Source organism: Perca flavescens, chromosome 14 (genome assembly GCF_004354835.1).
Source record: "Perca flavescens isolate YP-PL-M2 chromosome 14, PFLA_1.0, whole genome shotgun sequence".
NCBI lineage: Eukaryota > Metazoa > Chordata > Actinopteri > Perciformes > Percidae > Perca > Perca flavescens.
The window spans coordinates 18,691,973-18,712,012 of NC_041344.1; the positions used below are offsets into that span (position 1 = coordinate 18,691,973).

The following is a 20,040-nucleotide window of genomic DNA, read 5'->3' on the forward strand; positions in this document are numbered from 1 at the left end:
GTTTTTGCTTGCTGGTAAGTAGCAAAGGAGGGTAAAATGGGCTTAAGTCTGTGTCTGAATGCAGAGTTTGGCCGGAGGTGATGCTACGGTTCTGGAATTGTCTGGGTGAACACGTATGCAAGGAGCTGAAAAGACTAGCATTGATGTTTGCATATAAGTCTTATCTAATAGGCTACGTCTGTTGGAACAAAGATGTATCACTATATGAACATCATATAACATTGAAAGGATTTTGCACTTATTAATTGAATAAAATGCATGATGTGGAGCATTGGATTGATATAAAGAATTTTCTGGAATCAAACATGAGTATCCACAGCTATTGTTTATTGGAAAATAATAAACATCCATCGTCAAGCATGCTCTGATTGGCATTCATACTCATATGCATATCTGCACACACAAACACACAGTTATAGTCATCATAGAAGTTTACCATCATGCATCTTTCTTATGTCTATGAATTAAACTGTCCATTGTAAGAGAGATGTTCTTGATTGTCATATAGATTATCAGCATCTATAAAACTTGTTTATTACTGGGGGAATGAAGCAGTAGTGCAGCAGTTGGACCTCTATGATGGCTATATCTGCGCATGCACTCGCACACACTCACGCTCATACACACACACTCACGCTCATACACACACACTCTTGTTTTAGCTCATTTGCTGCTTTGTGCTTCCTCCATCCCATTCTACTTTATGGTTTTGGCCACAGCAACAATAATCTTCAGCCCTGGTCCATGACACCCCCAGAGCACTGTAAGCCCTGTCTTATATCACATCTTGTTCAGGTCTCAGGTCTGCCTTTAGCTGCAGTTCACAGCTGATAGAGACCTCGACGGGGTGAGTAAGGGGAAAATAGAACCGATGTGTGTGTCGAACAGATGGGTCCAGGGACCGAATGCAGTAGCGCCTGGGGGATGGGCTGACTCTGAAACAGGGCGGGGCTCGATGCAGGGCGGAGAGGGAAGGGGGGCATCGTTGCCATGGCAGCAGCAACGGAAAGTTGACGCTGTAGAAGACAGGAGGCCATAGGTTTGGTCAGCTCTTGTTTTTTCCGTAGAGCAAGACCAATCTGAGGAGGAAAAAAACAGACAAACAAATTGCAATCAAGGTTGTTCTTTTTCTCTCAAAAGGACATTGAGCAGTTGAAGTAGGAAACCAGAGAAGGACAAGGAGATAAAGTCTTAGCAGCTACTTGGCAAATAAGAGTACAAGCTGCCTAATTTACTGCCAAACAATATTATCATGAATATGTCTCCTTTTAAAGGTCCCATGGCATGAACATTTCACTTTATGAGGTTTTTTAACATTAATATGAGTTCCCCCAGCCTGCCTATGGTCCCCCAGTGGCTAGAAATGGCGATAGGTGTAAACCGAGCCCTGGGTATCCTGCTCTACCTTTGAGAAAATGAAAGCTCAGGGGGGCTGATCTGGAATCTGCTCCTTATGAGGTCATAAGGAGCAAGGTTACCTCCCCTTTCTCTGCTTTGCCCGCCCAGAGAATTTGGCCCACCCATGAGAACGAGAGAGACATCGTGGCTTGCAAACAAGCAAAGTGGCAGTTGGTCAAAGCCACACTCCCACCCTCCACCTTATGGTGCGTTCTTTTTGTCCGCCGAAGTCGATTTACGAGTTGTTTTCCGGAGTTACGAACCGGAAGTTGCAAAAAGAACGCCACCGAGGTCGTATATACAACTCGTCAAGTCGTCTGAACTCAGAGGACCCCGAGTTCACTTTCAAAGATGGCTACGTCGTGCATCACACGTAGTAAACATTGTGGTTTTCAACCATTTTAAGCACTTTTGTCTTTGTTGTAACCAAATGAAGAAGTCGTACATATAGCACTGTATACTGCTACCTATAGGCATGTCGCTACAGAGTTAAATACCGCCTGATTAGTTATTTTGTAGCTTGTGCAGCTGAAATTGGCTAGAGACGCTCGGTTGCTATATGACAACAATGGCTTTAAGCCAAGTCTTGAGCAGAAAGCAGAGCAGTAGCCTAACGTTAACGTTAATCAAAACGTAATTTTCATTTATCAAACTGTGAAATATATTTGTGTAATATGTTAATAACTGAGTGAATAGAATCCTAAATGTTATTAAAAATGTTACAAAAATCCATCTTTTCTCCGACTCGTAGTATTGTGTGACAAAAAGAACGCAACAACCCACGGTTATTCGTTTTTCGACATGGATGTGACGTTACACTCGAGCTACTAGTCGCGATTACAAGACAAAAAGAACGCACCATTACCCTCCACCTCCCCCGCCCCTCTCTCTCCTCAATAGCATTTAAAGCTACAGACACAGAAATGGCACATTCTAAGGAAAGCTCATTGTGGGACTGGCTCTAGTGGCTGTAATTCTGCACCAAGGCTGAATTTCGGGAAAGAGACTTCAGATACAGTATTAGGGGACCACTGCATCCAAAAAGCAGCATGTCATGGGACCTTTAACGTAATCTGCCTTGTTGCCTCTCACAATTTTTTAGGATTACATCATTTTCATTTCAGACATAAGATTTTTCAACCCATGATGATTTGTCTCATTGGAAGGGAGTGGAGCTTCCTGGAAGAGTCAACTCGCGTACACAAACATAATGATAAGGGATGAAAGTAAATTAAGCAACAGCAGAGTACTCACTGCTTGGAAACTCTGATGGCGCTGGGTGGGAGTGTAAGGGCTGAACTTAGGCTTGGCTGGTTTACCTGCTGCTCTATCCTTGTGTCTCCTACTGCTGATGTGCTGGAGTGGAGGAGAGAAACAGACAGATAAACACCAGACAGACGCAGGCAGCAGCATAAAGACGGAGCGGACAAAGCAAGAAGGCATCAGTCACCTTTGTTTGGTAAATTGAATAATCAGAGAAGAGGAAATTAAAGAAAGCCTAATCAAAGTTCCTATTTTGACGAGTCAGGCAACATGTCGATATTTTGTTGGCTCTGACTTTGAGATTTAAAATATTCATGAGGGGGAAGGTTTTGAAATGTTTTTGATTTGATTGACAAGCACAAACAGATGGCTACGGCCACACAATCAGCAGTGAACTGTTAAATATTCATGAGCACCTGGCCAAAGTTAACTTTTAAACAGTCAGACCAAGACTGTGCATTCATATCACGAACAAAGATGCCAACATCATATTCAGATGCTGGCTCAAACATAACAGGCTCAGTAGCTTTGTTTTCTTTTTGTTTATTTAGCCATTATTTAACCAGGATGTCCCTTGAGATAAAAATCTCTTTCCCGAGGGAGACCTGCATGCCAATACAGCAGTTTTTTTTTTTCATAGATACTGTAGATAGATAGAAATGAAACACAACAAACAGGAAATACAATCATCTAACACACAAGGCTGAGACTAAATCCAGCTCAAATAAAGCAGTTGCCTTTCTTAGTTACATGGACTTCTAAGCATGGCTTTAATTATTTCCCAAGGGACTAGATCATTTATATCATTACATCATTTAGTGCTCTGCAGATTATTCCTAGTCCAGGAACAAAGTAGGAGAAGGCTTTATCCACACCTCAGTGCCTTTGGAACCTGGTCAGGAAGCCAAGCCACCTGGTTTGTGCTCATTATCTTCAGTGAACTCACCTGCAGGGACAGGTGTGAGATGTTCACACTGTGATTTGGAATAAAATATGCACAGTCCTGAAATTGACTTTCTGTAATGCATGACGGATAAAGTGATGATGAATCTGTTGGTGTCTTTAAGCGGCTCAACTGAGGGAGTGGCAGATCTGTGTGACAGCTGACCTTTTCATAGCTTTACATTCAGAAGAGGAACTAACCAGTAAGAAGTGTGATGAGCCAGTTTCTCGTGTCACGTACACGGTGTTCGCTCTGCTCGAGTGACATAGTAACTACGGTCAGTTGGTGTTCTTTATTGTGTCATGCACATTTGCACTACACACAAAAAGATGAAAATAAACTAAGTACATTTACTCAAGTATTGTTCTTACTGTAAGTACCATTTTGAGGCACTTGTATATTTATTTTAAAACTTTAGTATTTTAGTAACACTGTTATGCTACTTTATATTTCTACTCCACTACAATTCAGAGGCAAATCTTGTACTTTTTGTACTCCATTATTTATCTGACATTTACAATTGCTAGTCACTGTTTAGATTTTACATTAAAAGACATATCTTGGGCGCCCCTATACAGAGGCTCAGTCCTCGTCGCAGCGGCCCTTTGCTGCATGTCATTCCCCCTCTCTCTCCCCTTTCATCTCTAAGCTGTCCTGTCACAAATAAAGGCCTAAAATGCTTAAAGCTGAATTATTAAATTACAACACACTGTTAAAGATTAAACCAATGGTTTCCAATCTTTTGGGCTTCTGACCTCTTACAAAAAGCAGAGTGTGCTTGGGGCCTTTTGTCATGTTTCAGATGTCTATGTTGAATTTGCAGTTCCACCAAAGAGTGAGTTCCCCTCTAAACTTCTCAGATGGTTTCATTTAAATAACTGTTCGAGGCCCAAAGAGGTAAAATTATCCAGTCAGCAAAGATTAGAGGAAAGTCCCAAAAAATAAATAAAAATTTGTGTAGCAGAACTTAGTTTTTTCTTCTTTTCTCTCCAATCAATCATTTCCCGACCTCTCAGATTTATCTTGTGACCCTTTGGACAGGGTCAGACTCACAGGTCGAAAACCACTGGACAAACTACAGTAAAGTAGTTAAAGTAGTCCCACCTCAACCAGCTCCATCAGTAAAATGCTGCTTACACAAACAAGTAATTTCATATATAATAATATATCACAGGGGACAATTTTCTACACTTTTTGCTGATTATGATGAGTTAAAGGAACCACCATTTGTTGAAATAGGGTTATTCACCGTCTCCTCTATATTTATATAGGTGGGCAGAAGCATGTATTGTACATGTACAGTACAGTGCATGCATTGTCTTAGTCCGGCAGCCCCGCCGCTAGCTTAGGTTAGCGTAGTGAATGGAATACTATGTTGCCGGTTAGCATGTCGTGAGTAAAAGTGACCCATCAACAACAAAAACAAAACCTAATTAGTTCTTGTGGCCTGCGTATTCACGAGTACAAATGGTAATGCAGATTAAGACTAGACGATTTCCTAGGCAGATGTTGACTTGGGACTATATTGGGTGGAAGTAGGCTACAGCCGAAGCACTGCTACTCGGGCACAGAGATATCACGCAGCACCTGAAAACCCCCAACTTCTGTCAACATACCGGCGTTTATTATTATATATATATATATATATATATATATATATATATATATATATATATATATATTATTGTGAGAGACGAAGAGGATGACTTCTCAGACAGTCAAGATCCAGAAACATACCTCTACGAACCAGAGTTTTCAGAAGAGGAGCTGCGTGCTTTGGAAATAGAACGACAGGAGGAGGAGGTTGCGATTGCTCAACAGCCCGAGGACGTGAGGATGAGAGCCAACACGATCTGCGGCGTGAGTGTGGGGGAATATGCCAACGTATGCCTACTGAAATGAGCGTGCCTGCAGTTGTGTCAAAGCTACCAAGGATTTCTCGGCATTGATCCATACTGGAGTCCTCGACTTTTTTTTGGTGCGATAAAGTCCACTAGAAAAAAAACACTGAATGGACCCAATAAACAGCTGTCCACAGAGTAAGTGATTATTGTAAACATGATGCATGGTTATTTTACGGGATAGATTGACCCTTATTAGAGCCGTACACACACAGAGTTGCTGCGTGATATCTCTGTGCCCGAGTAGCAGTGCTTCGGCTGTAGCCTACTTCCACCCAATATAGTCCCAAATCAACATCTGCCTAGGAAATCATCTAGTCTTAATCTGCATTGCCATTTGTACTCGTTGTGAATACGCAGGCCACAAGAAGTAATTAGGTTTTGTTTTTGGTGTTGTTGGGTCACTTTTACTCACGACATGCGACATGACGACCGGCAACATAGGATTCCATTCACTACGCTAAGCTAGCAGCGGGGCTGCTGGACTAAGACAATGCATGCACTGAGACAAAAATGCGTTTGCCCACCTATATAAATATGGAGGAGATGGTGAATAACCCTATTTCAACAAACGGTTCCTTTAAGTATGATTTTTAAATACAGGACCTTTGCTTATAATGAAGTATTTAAAACTGTTTGATTGATACTTTTACTTAATGAAGGATTTGAGTACTTTTTCCACCACTAAAAAACAATGTTGCAGTGAAATGATTTTCAGACAATAACCCAACTTCTTAAATAGAACATTGCAATGCAAACAAATATTTGTGTCTTCTGTCCTAAACTCTACCAGTACAATCTGCCATGAATAAGAAGCCCTGCCTAAAATGCAGAATAACAAAAATGAAGGACATTTTTATTAATAAATGTGGCCCTTAAATCATATAATGAGCTTTAAAACATAAAATGGACTTTGTATTCAATTTGACTTAAATTACATAACAAATAAAGCCTTTTCTCTTCAGAGAGACCATTAAAGTCACAAGTCTGTTCAAAGCGGGATCATCTCCATGATCCCATATCTCCACTGCTTCCTAAACTTAGCTCTGTAATGTCTCTAAGTGTTAATCAGTATAACAACTACCACCATTCTGAACTTTGTTACCGACCAGACTTTTCCAGCAACTGACCTGTTTGAGCTGGGTCTCAGAGTTGACGTGCACATCGCAGATCTCACAGTGGAAAGTTTTGTTCTGGAGTCCAGTTGACGACTCAGCTACCGCGACCAACTTGGCCTTGATCCCCGTCCTCGGGAAGGACTTGATGGTTCCACCACCACTCCTTGCCTCCAGCATTGTCTTGTGCTTAGTGCCTGAGCAGATAAAAAGTCAAGTCAACCGAGCCTCAAACGTATAGCACAAGCGGGCTATGCTTGACTTCAGCAGAGCCTACAGTTTCTCACCAATGTTGTGGGCCTGCAACTGGGAGGCAGAGTTCACAGCGACCTTACAGAGGGAGCAGTAGAGAAGACGAATAGCTTTCTCTTCTTCTGTTTCCTCTTCTGGAGCCACGTCCACCTCTTCGTCTCTTTGTGTCTCTTTCTCTGGTGTCCTCGGGCCAAGCGACAGGGACGGGTCAAAGGGTGCATTCCCAGTTTTAGTGGGGCCGCTGCTCAATTGTGCCGCCTCTAAGGTAAGGTTTGGGGCTGAGGGATTTGAAATAAACGCAGAAAGAAACAGAAAGATATTAATATGACAGCATAAGTAGTGTGAGAAGCAAATGTGGTAATAAAAAAAACAGAAAGAGAATAGAAAGCAAGCAAGAGAGAGGGAGATGGAGAAAGTCAGATGAGACAAACTTGAACATTTTCCCACAAATTACTGCTTAAAGCAGCACCAATTTCATGACATGCTCAGAGATAAAACTCACCAGGCTGCAGGTGATTAGGAGTTCTATCAACCTCTCTAATCGCACTAAAAATCAATGATTTCCCCAAGGATCTTCCTCCCAGCACTTCAACCCATAGTTTTGTATCGAGATGATTTGGCTCTATTATCTTTTGTAAGACCGACTTGTAGAGGTTCCCTGGAGGAGAGCGCGTGCTGATATAAGGATTCACTCTTTGCTAATAACAGTGATTAGCTCTGCCTGGCTGAGTGGGTTTTTGTTTGTTACCATTGACTCCCCACTCTTAGAGTAGGCATAGGCTGTTTGCTGAAGTAATCTTCAGAGAGCTCTCCTGACTAAGTCCAAACTGGAAATGATCACTCATTCTCTCACTCTTCAAACACACTCTCATATTGGCGATGTCAAGTACAATTCTTCAATCTTTTTTTTGCATTTTTAGCTTGCAGCCAAATGTATTATTTTCATTCCCTAACGCCCACACATGCAAAAGTAGCACATCAGGACTGGCACACACATATACAGAGATGTGGGAAAAACATTTGATGCTTTGACACACCTCCACACTTATTGACACATTTCCAAACACACACACACACACACACACACACACACACACACACACACACACACACACACACACACACACACACACACACACACACACACACACACACACACACACTGTATAATTACCCACCAACGGATCATAGTCAAAGAATTTTTAATGTGCTTTTGATCTCAGGAGGCCACTTAAGAGGTCAGTAAATGTAGATATGAAGGAGGAGTGAAGGATAATGCTCAACCTTTAATCTCTTCACTGTGAAACCCAAAGCAGCAGGGGGTTTATCACATCAAAGAGTTAAAGTCGTGACTGGGAAAAGAAGGTTTGAGCCGTACATTCATATATCTAAGGCTGTCATACATTTGATGTCTACACGCACATACGCACACAAACACACACACACACACACACACACACAGGGGAAGCATGCGTGCCTGCAGAGACACATACCTCTTGATGTTGTGTCAGAGCTGGAGGGCTGTGAGCAAGGTGACGGGAGGATTTGCGATGTGGTTTCCTTGGCGACCAGTTCAGAGGTCCTGATCTGTGAATCAGGGGCGTCCATCGCTTTCAGCCTTTTCGCGTGTTTGGTGCCACTGTAGTGGGAAGAAGCCTGCACCTGTGCACACACCAACAAACAAGGTATGGTCCAAGGTATGGTAAAAAAAAATAAGGTATAAACTAATTACACAATTATTTAGTTACGTTATTTTATTTTTTTGTCATTTTAAGCAACAATACATGCTTTAGTGAATGTAGCTCCAGAACAATGTTTGACAAATGTTTTACTCTAGAGTAACAACGGTCCAACACGTTTGTAATGTAATAGGAGTGGTGACATTGCATTGCAGTTCAGCACAAAATAGTGCTTGTTAATGAATCATTCTGTAATAAGCACAATAAATAATGAATGCTTTACAAAGGACAAATATTAAGAGGTGTGCACATTTCACCCAGTTATGTAACGGGGCAGGTCTAACCTAAGTGCAGGCCTCCCACACCGTTCAACTGTCATGTAAGGGTGTGTGTGAGAAATAAAATCACCTTGAAAGAAAAACAATTCAAAGTGTGCATTTCCAACACGAAAACGCCCACCTCAGAGTTGAACCTCAGTCGACAGACTCCGCAGGAACTTTGCTTCCTCTTCAGCGGCGAGGTTAGCCCGATGCCTGGGCCAATCAGAGCTTTATGGATGTGATCCATCTGCAACAAAAGAGAAGCATAACTTTAAGGTCATGACTGGTTAGGGTTGTGAAAGGCAAGACTAGGTAGTGAAAGTGATCACCTTAGGTGTTAATGACACGCTGTCTGCAAGCTAATGTGCCCCTTTCCAGATAACAGATTCATAATATCTCAGGTTAGAGGTGGGGGTTGTAAGAAGGAGCTGAATGGGGGAGTAGCTTGTCTGGCACCCAGTCATGCATGAACACAACAGAGTGTAAATGACATGCCCTACACTGAGGCCCTGACTAACCCCAACAGGATTAAAGTGACTTAAAATCACTTAACCCGCGGCTGGGTTAGCTCAGTGGTAGAGCAGGCGCACATGTACTGAGAGGTTTATGCCTGGACGCAGAGGTCAAGGGTTTGAATCTGACCTGTGATGATTTCCTGCATATCTTTCCCCTTTCTCACCTAGCTGTCCTGTCAAAAATGAAAGGTGGAAAAGCCCAAAAGAAAAAAAAATACACACACAACCCCTGTATGTTTTAAAGGTGGCAGTCAGAGGCTTGTAGTTTGCTCCATCATGCAGAACAGAGGCTGTGATCAGCTTGGATCTCGTTTGGATTTACTGCAATTATAAATGACTATGTTTTCAGTTTGGTTTGTTTGTTGGTTAGTTGGTTTGATTCTCTATTTGTCAGCAGGATTACGGCAAAACTACTGGCCCCATTTTCATGAAACTGGTGGAAGGGTGTAGCATGGGTAAAGAAGAACTCATCACATTTTTAGAGCTAATGTGAATCACATGGAGGATACACAAACTATGTTTCACTTTCGTTAACAATGCAAGATAGGGTATTTGTAGGTGGAGGTCTACACTCTCCAAGTGCCCTTCTAGTTCCAATAGTGACATGTTTAATGGCAGAATTTTTTTTACATATTCACATCAACGACTCTTGCAGCACCCTTTTTTCTACGGCTAGATTAACGGCTTCCATCTCAATTTTCTATCAAGCTTGCAAGTTTGCTCACTGGTTAAAGCTTCCTGCTCTTCCATTGGTCAGAACCACTTCATCTTAGCTCACTAATTGGCTAACCTTCTTAAACAAAATACAGCATCAATGGACAGCGCGGAAGTTGGTAATGCACAAAAACATTTAACTATGCAAGTCCAGTGTGACCACCCAGAATCCCACCTGACCACCACAGCCTCCGCTCTCCATGATGGAGAAAACTATAAACATTTTACAGCCACCTTTCAAACCTACAGGGGGTGAGTGTGTTATCCTGAGGCCACACCCAGCCATTTTCCAAGAAGACTCAGATCCTGCTGATGGTCTTTCCACACAGACAGTTAGAAATGAAGGTGGGGTTTAGAAACATTCCTCGCGATAGAGTTTTTATCATGTGTTGTGCTGTGTTGTCCTGTAACATGAACATGAACACTATACCAGTATCTGACCACAAAGTACTGTGCACCTCTGGACACTACCTACCGGTAGGTTTAATGAGCATATACATATATATATATATATATATATATATATATATATATATATATATAAAACCCAACCGGCCTTTGTTTAGCAAAACAAACCCATTACCTGTAATGAAATGTAGGGAGCCATATAACCAGCCACAACCAGGGAGGCTTTATGGAAATCTAGATAGATGTGACGCAACAATGTAAATGCTGTTGTGGGCCAGCCAACTAGTGCTGCTGTTAGCCCATAGAATATACTGTCTGTATCACTGCACTAGCTTGTTAATTTAGTGCCAAAGATGAATTATTTGCTCTTCAAACGTTAAAATTGCAATATGTGTGTGTGTGCGTGTGTGTGTGTGTGTGTGTGTGTGTGTGTGTGTGTGTGTGTGTGTGTGTGTGTGTGTGTGTGTGCGTGTGTGTGTGTGTGTGCGCGTGTGCGTTTTCTTTGATCATCACTCTAGGCGGCAGGAATGCATTTCTGCAGTCATTGGTCTTTTATCACTCTCTGTTTCCCTGCAGCTGTTTGTCTATGTAAAAGCCGAGCAAACACATATAAAAACACACATAGTTCTATTGTTCATCATATTTAAAATACCAATCATGAAATCATAAAAATTAAGAAATCATTTACTAGACGTCTGTAATAACCATGCGATGTAAATATACGGCGAAAGGCTAAGTGTATAATATAGAACATGAATAACAACATGGCCACATTAAACATTTATGAGAGTGTAGTTTTACATTTCTCTGAATGAGACTAAACATTTTAACATTGGTAAAAGCCTGTCTTCCTCCCTCCTCAGCCCCCAAGGTTCCTGTATTAACATCTGACCTGCCATCACACATTCCTCACTTCACCCCTCCATCTGCTCCCTTCTGAACTCTCTGCCTCTCCCCTTTGTCTCCGTCTGATCAAAGTCACCTTCCTTCCTCCCACTGGACTCTCTTCCCCTTCACTCCCACGCCGCACTCGGGTGGACTAGCACCTGTGGCAAAGTCATTTTGCCCTTCCTACTCTTTGCCTCTTCTTTCTTTCTTCTGTACACACACACACACACAACATATGCTGAATCCAATCTAATATAATACCCTCCCTGCTTATTCTGGCATTAAAAGCAATAAAAGCTGTAAATTCAGTGGACGATACAGTAAATAAAAACATCCAGCACATAGCTTCAGTATCAATCAGTACATTGTCTCTCATTTCCTCACACAGGGTGGTGGCGTGTCAGACATGCTCTCCTCCATGGCGTGAGTTATAGCCGAAACATATGGCCAAGTGAAGTAAAGCAGACTTTTACCTGGAGCGCAGTCAAGAGCCACAACATTTATAATGATGAATGTTCCTGGATTTACACTGTGTACGGGCGTGACGTCAAGCACTTCAAAAAAGAGTGGCTTATGATGAATGAGCTGCTGCTTTTGGTTCTTTGTCATTTAAATTTCTATTTGCTTGGAAACAACAGCACGTTTTTGTTTCCATTTCTGTTAAACTACAAGCCAAACTAGCTGGTGAAGTCCCATTTTGGATCCCTGGCTCCAGACAAACATCCACAGACACACACACACACACACACACACACGTGCAACCCTGTAACCACGACAACCCACATGTGGGCACCAAACAAACTGCACACAGCATCTACATTAACAAGAAAACACAGTCTTACACACACACACACACACACACACAAAACCTACATTCCAGGAGAAAAGGCAGACAGCTCGAGTTTAGCTGTGTGCCCACTTACTTAACACCCACAGGTTCAAATCTGAGGAGGGAGAAGCTTCCCTTTACAATATGCTGAGCGATCCAGTTTGCAGAAAAAATATACTGGAGACAAAACTTAATTTTGCATATTAAGTTCTACCATTGGTTTTGGTTCATATTTAAATCAAAATTGAGCAACTAAGGAACATGTTATCTGACCTCAAAAGTGTAATAAATCTAATGAACACAGAGGAGCTGAAACAATTGGCAGATTAATCGATTGACACAACATTAATTAGAAACTATTTTATTCCAGTCATGTATTTTAAGCAAAAATGATTTGCTTAATCCATTGTGGGGGTTCAGTGCTTTTCCCTGTTCTATATGATAATTAACTGAATATTTTGGGTTTGGATTGTTTGTGAGACAAAAGAAGACTTTAAATAAGTTACGTTGGGCTGTGGGAAATCATAAATATTACAATAGACATTTTCATTATTTTCCAATGAAATGATTATTCAAGAAAATAGTCAGCAGATTAATTGATAATAAAAAATAATCAATGCAGCCCTAAAGTTTATGGTGGTGGCAGAACGGGGCCCTTGATGTGCATGTTGCACTTTATGCCAACCATGTAGCCAATGCTCCTTTTCTAACTGCGTCGTGTTGAAAGCCATAAATCTCCAAAATTACACCCGACCAATACCGAGCACTGTAAAGGTCAGCAACTTTTTACAGAGCTGACAATATTCCTGAAACTGCAGAGTGGTCGAAGTGTTGGAAATGGAAGAAAATTGAAGAAAGGACAGTTATAAAAAGGTGAAAGGGGATGTGACTCAGCAGGGAGAGGGCCATGTGAGATTCTCTGAAGACATTTTTCAACCTATGGTAAGTTATGAGGGAGAAAGCTTCATGAGGAAGACAATGTAAAAAATATATATATATAATAAATAAAAATGTAATATTTAGATTTTTTGTGGTAAAGGAGGACGAGAAAAAAGAAAGAGAAGGATAGCGGAGGGTCGGTGGGGAAAGCGATGAAGAGGCGAGGACTTGAAAACTCTGAAAGCAAGAAAGAGTGCATGAGAGGGTGAGGGGTGGGAAGGATGACAGTAGGAGACAAAGTGGAAAATACAAGAGAATATAGCTGAAGTGAAGAGGGTGATGGAGCAAGAGCAACGCAGGAAAGTGGAAGGGATGGGTGAGAAGGCTGGAGAGAAGAGGAGAGAGAGAGAGAGATGGAGGGGTGAGGGCTAAGAACTCCTCAGGTTTAGAATGGCTTTTTGACAAAGAGGGAGACACATGCACACACAGAGAGAATAGATGTACGACACTGCACACTAGCAGTCCAGCAAATGCTAGCACAAACTTTCTTTCTTTTAAACCCTCAATTTGTCTCTCTACATATATCTTCTTAACATCTGAGAGCAAATCATGGTTTAAAGGCCAAGACCAAAGTAAAGAGAAGGGAGGAACAAAAAGAAAATTTTCAATTGTGCTTCAGAGTGGCTATTTGGCCAGACTCAGTGATGGGCTTATGAATCATCTCAACTTCATCTCAAGTTTAGGTTTTGTAATAGGTTTGGTATTAACGAACGTGTGAGGACAAAAAAACACATCATGTTTTCTTGGCTTTGTGTGCTCGAAACAAATAGAGGTGTTAGAAACTGTTTTGTACTGTCAGTAAATATGTTGCAGCTATGTAGTCAAGCTACATTACTTCTGCATTGATTCATGCCAGAAAAATGATTTCATGATGATTTGCGCATCATACAGCCAGGAGTATATCGAGACATACAGCACGATCCCCCTGTAAATCAGACATCAGCCCTGCCAGAAACATCAACTCTCTTTGGGGCTTGGACTCGGCCAACTTAGTTTCTATCCACCTTCACCTTTCACAAACACTGGGGCAGACAGCTCTAAGAAAAACTGTGTGAGGAATATCAAGGAATCAGCTCCACCCCCCAGGTTGTGTGGAAATGTCGCAGCTCTCTGCATCATAGGTGATATATTAGGAAAGGTGTAGGCAGCTCCCTCATGCATCTGTGTATTGAAAAAATAACTCCACGCACGCAGACTGTTCCATGAAATAAACTCCTCCACATCGACATGATAAAGTGAACGATTTGGGTTTAGATTTCTTTAAAGGCACAGTTGGTGAGCGTGGTTGCTGCAACAACTACGATGACTGACAGTACTCACGTCTGTGAATCCAGGCAGCAGGTGGAAGGGGACGAGGGGCTTCGGGTCTGGGGAGGACTGGGTCCTGCCCAGCGTTGGGCGGGCCAGCGGCAGCAGAGCGCTGTGACACACACTACCTAGGGAGGAGACAGGTAGGTAGAAGAGGTGATTCCTTTTAGAAAAAAATAACATGAGGATGAAAAAAAAAGTGTGTGATCTGAGTGGACCTCTGTCTTATTTCAGTTTCACTCATCCACATTGGCAGTTATTGAAATAGGATAAAGGGTCACTCAGATCAAACATCACTTTATCTTAAATTAATAAGAAACACCCTCTCATCCGCACTGGCAGTGAAGTAAAGTATATACATTTAGTCAATGCTGTACTAATGCAGAATTCTGAGGTACTTGTACTTGAGTAGTTCCATTGTGTTCCACTTGTGTCCTATCTCTACACTACATATGAGAGATTAAGCAGATTAAGATTTTACACACAAAGAATAGATTTTTTTTATGTAATATGATACATTGTTATATTGAACAAGTAAAACCTGCTTACACATTAATCCATCAGTAACAATACAATAATGTATATATATATACAGTACAGGCCAAAAGTTTGGACACACCTTCTCATCAATGTGTTTCTTTTTTTTTCCATGACTATTTACATTGTAGATTCTCACTGAAGGCATCAAAACTATGAATGAACACATATGGAATTATGTACTTAACAAAAAAGTGTGAAATAACTGAAAACATGTCTTATATTTTAGATTATTCAAAGTAGCCATCCTTTGCTTTTTTTGATAACTCTGCAAACCCTTGGTGTTCTCTCAATGAGCTTCATGAGGTAGTCACCTGAAATGGTTTTCACTTCACAGGTGTGCTTTGTCAGGGTTAATTAGTGGAATTATTTCCCTTATTAATAAAAAAGCAAAGGGTGGCTACTTTGAAGAATCTAAAATATAAGACATGTTTTCAGTTATTTCACACTTTTTGTTAAGTACATAATTCCATATGTGTTCATTCATAGTTTTGATGCCTTCAGTGAGAATCTACAATGTAAATAATCATGAAAATAAAGGAAACGCATTTGAATGAGAAGGTGTGTCCAAACTTTTGGCCTGTACTGTATATTATATATATATATATATATATATATATATATATATATATATATATATATATATATATATATATATATATATATAAAAACACTGATAGCCGTTCTACATTCTGTGAGCTTTATTTAAATATAGGATCTTCAGGCTACGTCAGGTCTTCTCATGAGGCTAAATGTGCTTTTACACACAAACACACACAGACACAGACACACACACACACAAACACACACACACATACCCTTAGTGACTCACTCACTTGGGGGTTACTGAAGGTTAATCAAATAATCTACACAGCTACAGCTAAAAAACAAAACCCATTATTATATTAATATTAAATTCACACACACACACACACACACACACACACACACACACACACACACACACACACACAGTGTTGTGTGACAAGGGTTTTGTTTGTGTTGCTGAGTCCTGATTATGGCAGCTTGTTTTCTGGTGTTAGCATGTCCTCTGAGCTTGATTACAGTTTGATTCGGGACCAGCCCACATGTGTAATCATCATAATCAAAATCACAACACACCCATCCGCTCTGCCATTAGTCTGATAGCAAGTTGTGTGTGTGTGTGTGTGTGTGTGTGTGTGTGTGTGTGTGTGTGTGTGTGTGTGTGTGTGTGTGTGTGTGTGTGTGTGTGTGTGTGTGTGTACGTCACGTTGTAGTATCTGCTATGGTAGTATGTGTCTGGTCTGACTTGAGTATTTGCTTGCCTTTAGCATACGCGCGGGGACGTATTTTCAGTAGGGGTGGATGCCCTCGATCAACGCATGTGCGTACAGTCTATGCATGCATGCGCGAGATACCTGCACGCAGATATTAGAGTAGGCTAAAGTTTATAATTTGATAAACATGATCGAGGATATTTAAAGCTGCAACAAGCTTGGCCCAAACTGAAAAGTTGAAAAGTAAAAAAAAACGTAAACACACATAAATACATGGGCCATTATCACTTACTTTGGGGTTTTATCAAATATTTTATTTATGATGGGAACACCACTATAAATTGAATCCGTGGGCAGCGGACCGAGAGGAACATAGTGGCACCAAGACTGCAGTGCGTCGCTGTATTGGCATCGTCACACATTCTGCCGCACCTCTCTTCACAACAGAAACTGTTGAAATTATTATTTTTTATTTTGTATTTGAAAAGGTAAAATTAAATGTCCACTGTTTTCCGCTTTGGCCAGCAGGAGGTGCTGCAGCCCCACCTCCGCACGTTAATACAAGAAATGACTTTATGAGTTTAAGAAACACATGGTCATGGATGAGGTGACACGCATCTGAAATGTTACTTCTCTAGCCTACAAATGCGATTCATCGGCATTAAATATAGTTTCCAGAACTTGCATGGAATAATCAAAAAGCAATAATGACGTTGTCTTATAGTTTACAGGCGAATCCTGTAAGAAATGTAGTAGGCTATGGTATGTAAAGCATTCCGGAGTACAGGCATGCATATATATAGTGATTCATATAAGGTAAATTGTCTCTGTTTTGTGAGCTTTTAACCTATATTGTATGTTACGTCTCATATGTTGTTGACGAATATGCTGCTATGCTGATGATTATTGGAGAGCCAAGCGCAATAAAAATGCTTGAAACTAAAACAAACCTGTAGACCATAATGTTGGCCTTTAATTCTATGAGATGTAGGCCTATTGAAGACGCTGCACTAACGCTGCCTCTGTTCCACTGTGCAGGTGACTGACTTCACAAAGCTCACATCCATCTCATATCAACAAGTGACTCCGCTGCGTTATCAACAACAACAACAAAACTCTTTTGAGATCAAAACCCATCGTTTACGTACCAAAATACATGGCGGCACCAAGTGATATCCGTTTGTTCAGTGTAAGAAAAAGTAATTTTCATCTCCAGGCAGAGATGAAGCTTTGCGTCTTCTCCTCCACAGTCTGTTTCCCCTCTCTATCTCTCTCCTGCGGCGCCGATGCTGCTCCTTCCCATCTGGATTCCCTCCTCCTAACTACCCGCCCTCTCCTCCTCCTCCTCCTCTTCCTCATCTCTTCACGATTCGTGTACAAGTCTGCTCCTATCTAGCCTTCATCTCCCAGAAATCTGTTTTTAATTCCGCACACAGACGGAAATGACCTTAATGAGTGTACAGTACCACCCTGGATTGGTGCAACCCTCAATGCCAACATACACAGAGCAAGAAGCACATTTGAGTTTGATACAGTGTGCAACTCAGTACCACCGAAAGAGGGCATCTCATCTTTCAAAAGGAAACTTATTTAATTTTTCAGGCAATATCAAAAAACAAACCTGCATGCTTGAAAGAATGAGGGGAAATCCTTCCCCTCCAGGACACAGGGTGACTCCTGTCTGCAGGCTTCCCCTCTGGAGCCCTGTGTTCTTCTTATGCCTAAATTGTTTCCCATCCTCACTTTCCTCCAGGGCCCATGGTATTTTTAGATGCATCCCGGAGCTTTCACCGCGTAGAGAGGGAACCACACACGACACATAACAGCACAGTCCAGCTAAAAACATCACAGGCTGTCACACTTTTATGCAGGCTTATGCATATATGCATGCACTCACTCACACTACAAATTATTCTAGTATGTTGATATTGGTCTTTATGTGTTGCACACACACTCACACACATCAGTAGAGAGTTAAGATGTACTGTATCTTGGCAGAGACCTGGGTTAAAAAATGTTAAGCCCCTAACTCCCCCCTCCCTGTGTTAGGAAAGTGTACAACAACATGTGTTTTCCCACAATCTACCACTCTAGGGAGATTTAGCTCTGGATGGTTGTCAATTCAACAACTATTTTTCTGAAAGTGCACACACACTGCCTCTGTGTGCTGTTGCACTTGCCCTACTATGTATTTGAATTATGGATGCACATAAAATGGGAAATACTTCTGAAAGTGCAGCCCTCAATACAAGAAACCTCACAACAAAACATAAAGTAAAATGAATCGCCTGGTATACAGAAAGGCCCGACTCAGTCAGAGTTATTCAATTAAACTATTCAGTGGAACAAAATAGTGTGTGAAGTTGAAGATAGTGCGAAGTGCATCTGTAAGAATAACCATGGTATCTTCATGCGCCTGGCTACAATGTCATCTGGACTGCACCTCCATCTACGAGCCACATGGAACAAAAGCTAAAGAGGAGAAAAATACACACATGGAAATATCTACGCTTATACTCAATTTAAAGCCCCTTTTTTTCACTTGCTGTATTGCCAGACATTTTGTGTTCCTCTGAGAGCAGAGCACATTTTAGGGTCTGGGTGGTATTATTGCCTTTTTCCTTCATCCCTTGGAAGCAGCAGGTGAACGGTTTCTCTCAGAGTCACACGTTTTGAAGCTTAGGGTTTAATATTCCAGTTCAGTGGGTGAAACTGTTGGACCGGCTATCAGAACTGGGGTCAGCGGATTTGTGGTCAATGCAGCTTCATGAAACCAAGCAAAAGTCAATGATATAACTGTGGATAAAATACTTTATTAGCTAATGTGACTTAAGGAGTTGGCATTCACTGACTGAAACATGATCCGCCTCCTTCTCTCCAGATGTCATCACTTAAATGCACACTCAGCGGAAAGGTCACCGGTCACACTAGAGATAATATGTTAATGACAATCCTATTTTACACAGTTTCTGGTCGCAGGTTTTAGCTAAAAGCAGTACTCAAATAATAGTTCCCTGCATCACATACACCTGCAGCCGTTTAGCATCACAGACTCACAGACAAACACAGAGGCTGTCATGGCAACTGAGGTATGTAATATTATGTTAAGTGAACCGATGCTGAGGCCCTTGGCTCTGTTTGTCGCTGGCAACCTGTTTAATTGTAGGCTGGAAAGGAATCTTGTGACCCCAGCTGGGCCTTGAATACGGACACCAATCACAACATGCTCTGTTATGAAATTAGAGGGTGTTAAAGAAGTTCATTGACTGCAGTAGCCTATATGGAGAGGTGATAAAACTAAACACAAGAGGGCACACAAATGTACACACATGCAGTTACGCAAACTGTTCTTAATATCATAACAAGCTGAGCTGAGACTCAAGTCTTCGAGCAGGAGTGACCGTCTTAACATTTCCTCTTCAATCACCTCAAGGCAACACTTCACCTCTCATCTCTCTCTCTCTCTCTCTCTCTACTGCGCATTTTGGGGAGTGTGAACACAGCCACCCATCAGCTCACCTCTCCCTTTGATTGGTCGCCATAACAACATCACCATGGCAATGAGCATGCATTGACTTTGCTTCTATTTATGTGATGATGTCAGCCGACGGGGAAATCTACAAAATTGTGTTTCCTTCTGACATGCGGTGACAGATGCAGGATGATGGAGGAATGTAGCTGTCACACACTCTTATGTTTGGACTTTGGTTTTGCGTGCACATATTTAGGCATTCATGTGCACACATGCACACATGCACACATGGCACATCAC

General features: G+C 41.5%; 1 protein-coding gene across 4 annotated transcripts; it reads right to left on the reverse strand.

The window, feature by feature from the left end:
• Positions 1 to 306: 306 nt before the first annotated feature.
• LOC114568291 (zinc finger protein 385D) lies at positions 307 to 17,564 on the reverse strand. Of its 4 annotated transcripts, none has more exons than XM_028597821.1 (8): positions 17,417 to 17,564; positions 14,485 to 14,596; positions 9,011 to 9,118; positions 8,366 to 8,534; positions 6,908 to 7,159; positions 6,636 to 6,817; positions 2,653 to 2,754; positions 307 to 1,079 (listed from the first exon to the last, which is right to left on the reverse strand). In XM_028597821.1, exons 1-8 carry the CDS (start codon positions 17,476 to 17,478, stop codon positions 822 to 824), a joined length of 1,245 nt encoding a protein of 414 aa, XP_028453622.1. In that variant the 5' UTR covers positions 17,479 to 17,564; the 3' UTR covers positions 307 to 821. The 4 variants fall into 4 exon arrangements, with proteins under 4 accessions (XP_028453622.1, XP_028453619.1, XP_028453618.1 ...); XM_028597818.1 differs by having other exon boundaries at positions 6,908 to 7,150; positions 8,960 to 9,118; XM_028597817.1 differs by having other exon boundaries at positions 8,960 to 9,118.
• Between the last annotated feature and the right edge of the window lie 2,476 nt (positions 17,565 to 20,040).